We start from the raw sequence: 13,612 nt of genomic DNA, 5'->3' as shown, positions 1-13,612 counted from the left end.
TCAATGGAAATATTGGGGTCATGGTGGCCTCAAGGAACACTCCTGCTCTGCAGAGGAAGTTAAAGGTGCACATTCATTAAAAATACATTTGTGACAGCAGAGTAACAAATGGCTGTGCCTGTGCTCTGGTCCTGTACCATCTCCCCGTGGTCATTCATCATCTGCACTCATCGAACGACCAGGTCCATGTTCACTGTTGATTATTCGCCCTCTCTGCTGAGCGGCCTCACCTACTGCTGCAGGGAAAATAAAACTCTGAAGGTTATTTCAGTATTTTCTCTCTTTTTTTCTCTTTAGAAACATCCACACATCCATCCATCAAGATATTTTGAAACAGGTATTTAATAATTAATAGCAGACACACACCTTTGCTCATTTCACTTTACAGCAGTTGTCAGAGGAGACACCCACAGTGGACTAATGAGTTCTGCCTCCACTAAAGTCTTCCTCATTACGTAACTGTGAAAACAAAACATTAAAGATAGAAGGAGGGGGAGTTATCGATAAAATGAATGTTTTATGATCCCCATGAAAAAAACTGGGTCATTGAGCGGGAAAAAGTACAACATTAAAAAGAATACAATGAGACCAAATAGAGCAGATTGAGATAAAAACCCACAAATGGTTATTTAATGAGGTTGTGATTATAATCTTCACAACTAAAAGCTGTAAATGCTGGGGGAGGTTTCCCCCCAGAAATAAGTAGGATTTGTAAGATTTCTCTCAACAGTGTTTCTTGCTCGGAGCAGGTGGTGGAGATGATTATTTGTCAAAAAGCTTCAGCCATGACTGCATTTACGAGACAAGAGGACACAACAGGAACTCAGCTGGTAGAGACAGGGCGTCTCAAAATGTCCTGCTGCATCCAAAGGAAAAAAAAAGCTTATAATTCTTAAGAATAAGCAAACCTGATATGTAAAAATGAGAGTGCTCAGGCTTTATTATTATAACTTATATTAACATCATCTCATCTTATAAAAGAAAGAAAATGATTACAGATGTAGAGGGGTTGCTTTTGAAGATAATAGTATGAATATTCTAATATGAATTAATATTTTTTGCCAGTTCTGAGTCATGTAGAATCTAATGTTTTATGTTCCTGAATTAGTTTTGCTGACATTTTCAAAACTGCTGGAGAGAAAGTTGACTTTTCAGTGATGGTAAACTTATACATTTAAATGTTAGTTATATAGAGTCAAAGTGGACTATTTTATCTCTGTCTTGAGTATCAGAGACATTGGTGTTATCAATGATGTTCTCATGACATTTAACATATACTGAAGCCTAAAATGCCAGATTTTCTAGCCCCGGCTGTTGTCAGTCATTAAAACTAAAGCCCCGAGGAAAATGTGCTTTACAACTACTAACCAATGAGTTCTTTCCTTTCTTTCATGGTGAGATGAGGGATTTGTTGACCCCCCGCCTCTGCTGGCTGCTGTGGACTAGAGGGTAATTGGAATCAATTTTGATGCCGTTATCACCAGTGGCAGATGCACGATGCTGGACGAGAGTGTGAAAAGGTCAGAGGTCGAGTGAGCCTTCCTAGGGGATTGTGAAATGCTTGAGGCATTAAAATGTCATTTGTGAATCAGTTTTAATTATGAACAATTTTTTAACTTTTTTTAACTCTGAGGGTTTAGGACTGTCTTCATCTTCTAGTTCGCTGACCATTGACCACAGAGCAGCTCCAGGCTCCAGGTGGAGGTTAAGTAAAAAGGTTCAAGATGCAGAGGCTATTACTCCTCCATTTACATCCACAGAGATCTGCACGTGCAGCTGAGGGATTCTTTATCATGTGCATCTTAACTCAAACAGAGACATCCAGGTCATGGCATGTCAATATTGTTTATCACTCAGTGCCTCTGTGCTGTATAATTGACCCTGAAGTCCTTGCCAGGGTTTTAATTTGACCCAAGCAGCTCTGCAGGGTCACATATTTATTCCCATGTGTTTAGCCTTCATCTGGAGGTCTGTGATCATGTTTTGAAATATTGGGACGTCAAGATGAAAGGAAAGTAAAACGATTCGGGGGAAATGTGTTAGGAACTCTCACAAAGCTTGGACCCAAATGCACAAGACCAGAAACAGGAGAAGGGTTTTAAAGAGCTTTATTCGCTATGACAGCATTAGATCTCTTTCTTTCTTTCTTTCTTTCTTTCTTTCTTTCTTTCAAAACATGAAGGGCCACACACTGACAACACACATAAGACACTCTGGCAAAATTAAATGGGAGAAGGGAGTAGATATAGGGAGTGAGGGTAAGGAGCACCAGGTGAAAACAATCAGGAAATCAGACGAGACACAGAACAAGGCAGACAAGGTGCTCACAGGAAGTAGAGAAACCCCTTACCAAAATAAAACAGGAAGTGACACTGAACTTAAACTAACTAACACAAAATAAAACAGGAAGTGAGACTGAACTAAAACTACACACTAACACAACTGACAGTGCATGACAAAATGTACATAAAAAAAGAAAAATACTTGAGTTAAAAATCCTAATCGGTACGCATATTAAATTGTAAATTGTTCCGTCCCTGATAGAAACAGAAAAAAACACTAAGAAATAATCACAGCAAGGAACTTTTTGTGACATAAGATTTTAATACGATTGTGGTATTAAATCTGATCTTTTTAAAGATGCCAAACACAAAGGTGAGCACCAGCATGTCTGACCAAAACATGTGTGATCGCGATTGCGTGCATCTGCTCAACAGACCTTGAAAACAGCCATGTAGCATTATATGTGTGTGTATGTGTGTAAGTTATTTATGAGGCCAGGAGGAGAAGCGCTTTCTCAGAAATCTATTGCTGTAGACACGTGGAGCTAAAAGGTTGTGAATGTAATAGGGGAACTTTTCAAAAAGCTAGGGCTCGTTTTGTGAACACGGCAAACAACGTTATTTGAATGCTGAATGTTTATAGACAGGTGCGGACATTACTCAAATGCAACAGGCAGAAAACAGAGGCTCGATAACAACACACAGACAAAGAGTGACATCATACTCAGTACTCTACTACATTATACTGTTTTATTATTTTACATAGTTCATTTTTGTTTCCTGACATCTAAAGTTTGACTTGATGACTCAGAGTGTTGGAGTAACTCTCGAGCCTTCATGCCATTGGAACCAATATTTATCTAAGGGACGATACAACCAAATATGTCCAGTGGATATTCCAACCAAAAAAAACATTATAGGTTTTATGTTTCTTTTCTCTGAGACAAACAACAAAAATCCTCCGGCCAACTTGATTTCAGGAATATTGATGCTCTTAAATGAGACACTTCTCGACAGTCTGCACTCCTGATGCCCACAGAATCGTTCTTTCAAAACACGAGGCCGACTCGCAGGAATCAAAGGTGTGAGCCCGAGGATGAGTCAAAGCAACATTGGCTCACTAAAAAACTCACAACATAATTCACTGTTGACAATATTTTGTAATAATTCCAGTCCTTAGACTCTGGGATATTTGGCCAAACAACAACAAGTCTCAGTCTTTGCAAGAGGCTGGGCAGGTACGCAGGTAACAGAAAGAACCAGGGAGTGACTGACACATGCACCACTGACTGAAACCTACTCAATTATTATTATTCCTATAGGCCGATGTACTGTATGACAAATAAGCAAAATATCCTGCAACTATCAATGCAAATTGACTCATAATTCCACATTTCTTGGTTGGGAGTGTGGCTGTGTTATGCACTCTGTGATCTATAAATGTATTCATTTAACTACTTGTTGAGAAAACAAGAAGGAAAACACTTAAAACTGTTGACTGTATGCATTAATTGCATCTCCAGCTTATCTGCTGTTCACTGATTGATCATCGATTTTTTTTTTTCAGGCTGTGCTGGGATTTTGTTTGCATGAATAGGAAGTGCACTAATTGCATTACATTTAGCATCGAATTACAAATGTTGTGTCATTCAATTCAATTACAGACCCACCGAATAAAGCGTATTAGTCAATTTGTGAAACTAACTTCTGCCTCAACGTCTCTCATCTACATCCCAAACTTATTTTGTCCCTTACTGCAGACTAACAATCTCAAGTCTCATTTAGTTTCAGATATCGTGGATGTTTTGAGAATCCATGTTTTTAAATCAGTGACAGCTCTACTTTTTGTCCTACACATCAAAATACAATGTTTACAGTTGATATTTACACTGGGTTATAACTGGTTTTTGCACTTGAAGCACAGACTTTATAAAAGGGGGCGTTTTGGATCTCAGGTGTTAGAATATCTGACTTTTAAACAAGTTTCCTTCACTTGTTCTGTATGCAACAAACTTTCATTTAGCTTGTACACATGAGCTGTAATGTATATATGTGTATATTTGTGTATATTGTACTGGCTGAGGTGAATTTTGACATGTTTTAGCACTCAATGAAAATAGACTGTGTCATATATGTGTGGGAAAGTGCACAACAGAGGGTTGATGGATGAATTAAAATTTTAAATAGCAAATGGTGATATCATTCTTTATTATGAAGACATTTCATATCAGTACCATCCTTGTAATGAAGCCTAACAATGACAAACACTAATCTCACAAAACCATCACAAAATATGGCAAATATACTTGTTCATTTAAAAAAAAGTTGAAAAATCTAGACCAAAATTAAAGCGCAGCTTCAGTATTTGCATTAACACTCACACACTGCAACTCAGTGAAACCTGATAACATCCGAACACCCTGTGTCTTTCAAATCCAAATGTCGACAGTCTGAGGACTTTGTTAAAAGGTTAAAGACTAAATTCTGACCTCATGTCCAGTATGTTAGGAACGTTGAGCTTGTTACACTTTCAAAAGAGAACTGAGGAAAAGAGAAAAATCCACTTGATTTGAAATGAAAACATGTTTTTTTAATATATGGAATACCGATCAATTTAACATATTTTCTTTCACATGTTTCATAGACACAGTGCAGCCGTCACACAGACTTTGCATAGATCAACATTCAGATAAATTATTTGGCCTGAGACTTTGGTCATCATGTCTTCAACTCTTCAAAAATCATTCGATGAAAAAGTACAAAGGCAGCTTTTCAGGCATGGCGCACTTTTGTGTTTAAATGTGTCCAGTGATTTAAGATTTACAGAACTCTGACAAAAAACTTAAAAATGTAATACGGAACACATGTGGCTCTTAATCTCTAGCTTTACAAAAGTGTCACATTTGTAAAAAAAAAATTCAACCAAGGAAAGTCCTGTAAACACAAATATTACATTCAACAACTCTCAAACAGTAACAGTCGTTCCTCTGTATTTATGTCAGCAGTGACATATGACCTCAGGAAAAAAAACATTTAGAGAGAATAAAGGGGTTTAATTATGCCACATGTCATTGTAGAACCGAGACAGAGTTCATCTTTTAACATAATAAACATATTCATTCTGTTTCTACCTGCAGAGAACTGACGGCACAAAACAAATGGACTGTTGTGGAATCGATTTTTCGAAAGAAAAAAAAAAAGCCCCCAAGCCCCGCACTGCTGCATAAAGACAGCCAGAGGAAAACACTGTATTGTTCATTGCACAGTTCTCTCAGTATGCGCGGACCGCTGGTTTGCTGTCCTGGGCCTGGTTGAAGGGATTTGCTTGGTTGGACGACTCGTCCTGTTGGTCGATGGACTGGTAGGCCTCTCTGTTTCTTGACACAGAGGGGAAACCTGCAGAGAAAGGCCAAAAGCCTTCAACACACACACGCACACAAACACAATCACAAATGCAGCATTCACTTCATCATCCTGAAAGCAAAGGCTCTCAAGGTTCTGGAGAATGAACTTAAATATAAGTATGTGTTCTCCTCTGGATCAATGTGGATCACAGTGCTGCTGGCAAACTGCCGACAAACAGTAAAGCACAAACCTGCTGATAACCGGTAAAACCAGTCAACAGCTAATGTTATTATTAGTGACAGTTTTTTACGGCTACATCCATGCTATTCCATTTTCATTTGAGATCACATCAATTCTGCTCCAGATACGACTGCTGTTCACACTACTCTGGCATTTTAGCACCGGGCAAACAGTCATGACATCACACATAAGAAGCTAAACTCTTTTTAGCCTCCAGATTACTTCACGGTCGTCCCCAGCCAACAAACCGGAAGACTGCGTCCACTTTTTGTTTACACTCTACGATTTTAGACTGGATGGCAAAAACTGAGATATTTGGAAATGGTGACACGGTTACACACACATTGACTTCCTGATTTGTTCTTTTTGGCAACGAGAATCAACTTCCTGTTTACACTGGCATATGTGCATGCTCAGTGCACCTGATTGGTCACCTGATCTAAGTTTTTAGGCTGATGCATTCAAATCAATAAGGACACGTCAAAACTCACTGTCCACACGTCCCACAGACGACAACACAGCGTTTCTTTAACATACGTTACTGAACACGACACATGGTGGACTAACTGGTGTCGATTTGATGTGAATAAAACATGGATGGAAACACACGTAAACGTATGACACAACAGACAGGGAGTCTGCAGGCAGGTAACACGGGGTAATGAAGATTGGAAATAAACAGATGAAGAGAAAGAATGACAACACACACACACATCATAACGTGGACAAAACAGCATCATGCTTTTTGTCCAGCAGCCTGATTTGTATCTTACTTCCTGTCTGTGAAGGGGATGGAAGAGGATGATTGGAGGAGAGAAATGGTGGGAAAAAAAATGAAGCCAGGAATCAATAGCGGCGGCCAATAAAAGCACTGTCAGCACTATCCGTAGTGCAGCGACTGTCCATAGAGGTCTCTAAGTCTGAGAGTTTAAAGGTCGGCAGAGGAGAGGAGAAGAGATCAAAACATAACAGGAAAAACATGAGACAACACACAAAAAAACACAACAGTGCAGTGTGACAAACAGACAATGAGGTTAGAAAATTATGACATGCAAGAGAAAAAAAGTTGAAATAATTGGTTTAGAGGACGTTTTACACAGGGAGTAGAAATGAATGGTCAGTGTAACCACAACCCAGCTGAGAACATCTAACCCAAGGTCGGCAGAGGAGCTGAGTATAAACAAGTAGCACCAGACTGTACGGTGACTTGGCCCCTTCGTGGCTGGGGATGCAGGCGGTATTGGAGTAGGTGGCACCGCCAGTCGGGAAGCTGGATGCTTGCCTTTTGCGGCCCAACGGAAGTGCGATTAGACTAGTGAGGGGTTGGAGTGTGAAGCTCCTACATGACGGTCTCGTCCTCCACCATACAAAAACACCTTCTGCGCTTCAATCTAAAATAACTTAAATTAGAAAAAGGGTCGGCCTGACTTCTTTAACTGCTAATTAGCCTGAACTTTAATAGCACCTTAAACTTGTGAAAAGTGATATTTATCCCGATAATTATTAGTCTTGACGGATTTGAAAGGATAACCCCTTTTTGCCATTATGTCCAGAGATTAACCTACACAGTCCTGAAGGTGTGCAGTTGATGCAACAGAATAATGAGGTGACGGGTAAACTATTAGTTTCATTTAGAATTAGAAATGGTTGATTAGAGGGTTTGTTCAGCATGCTAATATACAGCTAACAAACACACGGTTAGGTCCATTACTTATTATATTATTACCTCAGATCAATAGCTGTGAGGTATGACCTCAAACCCTGGCTCCCACTTTGAAACCCCACGCACACACATGCATGCACACACACACACACCTCAAGCAAGTTAAATCCAGAGCAGGGCTAGCCAGGTGAGTTTAATTAAATGCAAACAAAGACATTATTGTACTAATTGTACAATGTCAAATGTAATTGACAAAACCAAAAATAATTTAAACCAGGGTATAAAAAAAAAACTGTCCATCAAAAACTTCATAATTCACTCACATTCACCTTATTAATTGCATCCCAGAGAGCTCAGCGCAGCAGGGGAACCGTGTTAATGCCAGATATGCAATCAGACAGCAATCAAAAACACACACATTCTATGAAGCCAACATCAGATACAGTCATCAGCCAACCACAGGCTAATAATGGCTGTACGTGATGCTGTGTGTACGTGGCAGTAAAAATAAAACCATTGCGGGAAGCGTTTCATCAGTTATTCAATTATGCTCCAAATACTGAAATCAGGAGACGTAGTGTGTTGTCAGCTGCAGAGTTGGGGAACAACGCAGGACACATTTAATTACAGCACTGTGCAAAAGTCTCAGGACACCACAAGCTTTGTTGATTTCATGTCTGTCTGGAATGATGTGACTGAGACAGTACATATCAACAAGATGTCAGTGAGTTTAACTCACACAACGTAATGCTGTTTAATTATGGTTTCCACTGCAGTTTGAACAGAGTCAGTGTTGTACTATTGCTCAGTGGGAGTGTGGGTCACACTAAACACTTTACCCTGAAGACGCAGGATTTTTTCTGTATTTTCTGGATGTGTTCCAACACTGATTGATTAAGATCTCATGACACTGATACTGGTCATTATAGCATTTCTAAAACAACAAATCTAATGGCGGTCTACGCCTTTTGCAAAGCCCTATACATTCCCAGCAATTTACCGTACAGTGTAGTTTTAACTTTATATGCATGTTATAGCTAATAATAATTTTAAAAAGTCATATTTTTCCAGTTCATTTGTTCCCTATATTGCACATATCCATATCCAGTCCAGCAGTCGTCACAGTTCAGTGGGATTTCAGATGGTAAAGCGCTCAGCAGGGCCGAGTCCACAAATCAATGGCCACACACGGTTAGTCAAAGATCATTATGTCCCGACTGCTCAGCGGAGGACGGATACTTGTCTTTTGTTTGCCCATGAGGACAGAGCTACTGTACGTCAGTGAGTGGACAGTGGCGTCACAAGGTCTCTATTTCTCCTCTTCTACAGTCTCTGCTTCAAATACATTTTCCATGGTGCCATTTCCAGCCTCCATGGGGTCAAACGGAGACTGTTCTCCAACTAAACACAACTATGGGTCGTATGCAGGAATTACGACCCATGATAACGTTTTTTGTTTTGTTTTTTTAAACAGACACCCCTACCGCTGGTACCTTGAAATCTTGTACCTTGGGTGTGACGTCACGAGTTCGACTCCCGCGTTCGACTTTTACACATGATACCACGTGATACGCTTATTTGATCAAACAAAATATCCAAAGTAAGTCCTTTTTTCACGTCAGTGTCTGTAATTCCTGTCTTTTGTAGCCCTAAACCTAACGTCACTAACACTATGGCTCGTATTTACCCTAAACAACCTATGTGGCCGCTTTAGGCGAAAGGACTTGTTGGTTAAATCTGCTCCTTCATGCCGTACACACTGGTGACCAGGATGACACACAAAAATGACAAACAACTCGTGGAGAAATGATTTCCTCGCCCCAGTCACAGTGCAAACCCAAGACATTTCTCTTGCATTTACAGTCTTGTGACTGTAACTAATGCGTTTGACTGCGGAATCATCCTCCTTCAGTGGTTTAGCAGAGACTTTTCCACCAGTTGCTGCTGCACTTAGCAGACCTTTCATGACTAACATCATAAAACAACACATCTCAAAGCGCTCCTGGACACATGCCTCTCGTCGTACCTCAAGCTTTGGTCACACCCACAGCGGGGTGTACGCATATCTTTTGTGGGGAAATGGGAAACCTCATACAGGGGTGTTAGAGCAGAATCTGCGTGAGATTTATTTTAGTATGTTTTAGTATTTTGCATTTTGTCAAACGTGTCTGTTCTCTTTGTTAATATGATGGTACTGCAAAGGTGGCACTCACCAAAGTTGACATTGTACTCTCCTCCTCGTTCGCGGTACATTTGGTAAACAAAGAAGCAGGACACGGGCTTGAGCAGCAGGTTGAGGATGGCCATTCCTGTGCTGAAGCGAAACACGTCTGTTCGCACTCCTGGCACCGTGTCAAATATCGGGTAATAGACCCCAAAGTGGATGATGTCGGTCAATATTGTAACAACCATTCCGATGAGAAACTAGAAAAGACAAATGAGAAAAGAGAGAGAGATAGTCTAAATGGTCACAAAGGTTTAGTGTCAGACTACATTTGCTGTGTTTAGCAGTTGGAAAATGTGCACTTGTACAACTTTAAAATTACAACACAGAGAATAATAAGTGCAACATTTTAATAGATTAATACAGCAAATTAGATTTAAAAAAAATCTAACTACAATGATTTAAAATGAAATTATTTTAAATCATTTCATCTTCATATGAAGCCAAGAAACCAGAAAATATTCATATTTAAGAAGCTGTGAAATTCAGAGAGCTTGTTTTAAACATATATATATACTGTATATATATGTATATATATACAGTATATACACAGCTCTATGTTGTCCAGTCGGGGGCACGCTCTGGAGCAAGTTAACCACTTGCTTGAGGTTATCATTCAATGCAGTAAGTAAGTATGACCCCACCCTGACAAGGAAAGATAGGGCGGCCCTAGGGAAGAAGCCAGGGGAATGAGGACCGGCAGGTAGTGCATGACATCCACAGTAAACCCATGCCCTAAAACACATCATACTTCACTCTCTGTTTTACTGATTTTTAATTTTCAATCATGTTATTTAAGCAAACTGACACCATTAACACCTCAACAACCAGGTAAAAAGGTGGGTCTTTTTCTTATACACTTTCATCATGATGGCATAGCCTGCCTAAAAAAAACTGCCATGTTTTAGGATCCTGGGAACTATGTCCATTGTCTTGTATAAAGTCTGTGGTGGTCAGGTGTCATTGGTTGCTGGTTTTCTCTGAATGAACAAGTTTGTCTTTATTGCTGAACTTGCTTTAGACCAATGCTGATCTGATACATTTTTGTAAAAACCTTCTTTGATGTCAACTAATGCACCACGAGAGGCATGACTGGTGCACTCTGTGCCAAATTAAGGGAAAGCTATCTTCCTTAAAGAGATGCTCACAGATTGCCCCAGATTCCACAGACAAATGGGTTAGCGTGGATATGCAGTGCAGTGCCTATAGTTAGACTCCTGCACGTGTCACATGATGTTAAGATTACAGCTAATGTGAAGGAGCCGAGGCAAAGACTCACCATGAGCACGGCATCGATTGAGTCCCTCTGTGCAATGGCCCAGAGCCCGACAGCTAGAATACTGAAGTTACTCCAAGAGAAGGAGATGGGCATCCACTGCACCAGGCAGCCCCTGAACACAAGACAATATTCACAATCAAGAGGGTGAGAGAGTATTTATTTACCCCTTTAGGACATTTTTCTGGCATAAACACTGACTTACACTGACCAATAGTCCTCATGGAGACCAAAACCTGGTCCTAATGAGGCAGAACCTCATTTCTGAGGAACTGGTTAAGATCTGAATTGCGATTATTTTAGGGTTACGGTGAGGCATTAATCAGTTATGGATAAGGTTTGTTTAGGCTGTCCAAATGAGTGGAGGTCAATGAGAGTCCTCGAAAGGATAGCTGTGCAATCCTGTGTGTGTGTGTGTGTGTGTGTGTGTGTGTGTGTGTGGGTAGGAGAGAAATTCCCCAGCTATGTAATAAAAATCACACTCACCATACTGTTAACAGCCAGTGCACCAGTACTATGGCCTAAGATGGAGGACAAGAGACAAGAAGAGTTAAAGTCTGAATTAAATAAGTTTCATTAACAGCAATAACTTTTATGAGCAAACAAATCCAAACAGCTCCAGGATTTCTTTTTTGGACGTTAATGTGACAAATAGATTCATCTTTCATAGGTTTTGCAAGAACACGAACATCAGAGCAGGAAGTCAGGAGGAACCAAACGTAAAACGTGACCAGGGCGACTGATTTCATGGAGGTTTTGGTGCCCAGATCATGATGCAGACAATGTGAGTGCTCTTTTGGCTTCATCTTGATTTACAAAACACTTCAGAGCTTTTGAATAAGAGCAGTTCAAAAAACAAACGGAGCCTTTAGACAAGACACAAATGCAATTTAATTCAGCTTAAAGGCGCTCTCTCCCCCTCTCTCTCCCTCTCTGTCTAAGCATGACATGTCAGTTCCCGTCCTCACGCTTGTTCATCACAGAAGCAAAACTTGAACTTCTGTTAAAATGCAGAAGAATGAAGCAAATCAGACGTGTAACAAATGACATGACAGTTTATTTATTCACTGCAGATCAGCTTTGGGTTTGTTTATATGTTTATGTTTCCTCTTGTGAATATCTTAATAATTCAGCAATAATTATCACTATATATTTAACTCAAAATATAACAAAAATAAGTGTACATCAATGTAAAGTTGTATATATTTTACTGCTTTAAATGTCTTAGTCTATCTATTTATCTATCCATCTATCAATCAAGTTTAAAACCACAATTCATGTGTTTGTTCAACTGTCATTCAATGATCACTCTTTAATAATTTATCACAATAACTACAGATAATTCATCATTGTTTCCATGTCTCACCTCCTAAAGTGTCATCTATTCAATAAAAACAATTCAATGATGTAAATAATAACTCATTTTAATATTATGGGATGCCTCACCCACTAAATGACTTCATACATAAAGTTAGCCGAAAACCATCAAGTATATATCATGTAACACAGTGTGGCACGTCATTGAACCGTTACCACACAGAGGAATTACCGGGAATTGAGCAACAAAGTTGCCCTAAGCCTGTAATTTAACACCGGCCTCAGTTAAATCATGTTTCCGAGACAAAACAACCACTTTAAATGGTGTCAACAGGAAGCGTTACCTTTAGATTAATGGGAGGGATTTCCATAGTGAATCGTTAGCAGAAGCTCCGCTTTAATCCCTGTCACTGCTCACTTGTTGAGTTGATGGGCTGCACACGGAATACTTTTGCAAGCTTCCTCTTAAAACAAACTTCTCTCTACCAAACTCCAGCTCCTCCTCCTCCTCCTCCTCCTCCTCTGAGCTCAGCCTGCAAACAAAAACCATGTGACATCAACCTGACTCCTTCCCATGTGACTCCTTCCCTCCCTTTGCCTTCTCGTGCTCCAGAAGAATCAAAGAAACCCCATGAGCATCAGCAACCCTCACAACTTTTGTTTACGTTTTGTTTTATTATTAATAATAACATATATATATATATATATATATATATATATATATATATATATATATATTAAATGAAACAAAGAAAACAAATAAAACGGCATATATTCTGAGAATAAAAATCAGAATTTAATCTCTGAGATTAAAGGAAAGAATGACTTTTTTTCTCAGAATTCTGACTTTAATCTCAGAATTCAGTGTTTTATTATTTTTTTCTTTCTTTCTTTCTTTCTTTCTTAATTTTTTCTCACATGTGGCCCTAATACTCTTCCGTATAATAATAATAATATATATTTTTTTATTTCTAGTTTTATGCTTCCCACCATGGATTTAGTTAACAATCGTTTCCAACATACATAAAAAGTTACCTCATGGTACCTAATAATTACCTCAGTTTCAATCCAATCAATCCAACTTTATTTACAAAGCACATTTAAAACAAGTTGCACCAAAGTACCGTACAGTCTAAAATCTGCATAAAATAGACATTAAAAACACACAATAAAACAACATGAGAGACACCCACAACAGTTTGAGTTTCAAATAAATCAGTTTAAAACAACACCTGTCTGTCTTTGTGTCTGCTCAGATACAGTAA

General features: G+C 39.2%; 1 protein-coding gene across 2 annotated transcripts; it reads right to left on the bottom strand.

Annotated features, from left to right (window-relative positions):
* Window positions 1-4,904: 4,904 nt before the first annotated feature.
* Window positions 4,905-12,858, bottom strand: agtrap (angiotensin II receptor-associated protein). 2 transcript variants are annotated; one of them, XM_058632676.1, is made up of 5 exons: window positions 12,692-12,858; window positions 11,517-11,551; window positions 11,034-11,145; window positions 9,744-9,954; window positions 4,905-5,699 (listed from the first exon to the last, which is right to left on the bottom strand). In XM_058632676.1, exons 1-5 carry the CDS (start codon window positions 12,716-12,718, stop codon window positions 5,554-5,556), a joined length of 531 nt encoding a protein of 176 aa, XP_058488659.1. In that variant the 5' UTR covers window positions 12,719-12,858; the 3' UTR covers window positions 4,905-5,553. The 2 variants fall into 2 exon arrangements, with proteins under 2 accessions (XP_058488659.1, XP_058488660.1); XM_058632677.1 differs by having other exon boundaries at window positions 4,905-5,678; window positions 12,692-12,857.
* Window positions 12,859-13,612: the final 754 nt, after the last annotated feature.

Source organism: Solea solea, chromosome 6, assembly GCF_958295425.1.
Source record: "Solea solea chromosome 6, fSolSol10.1, whole genome shotgun sequence".
NCBI classification, from domain to species: domain Eukaryota; kingdom Metazoa; phylum Chordata; class Actinopteri; order Pleuronectiformes; family Soleidae; genus Solea; species Solea solea.
This window is presented reverse-complemented; position numbering and strand designations above follow the sequence as displayed.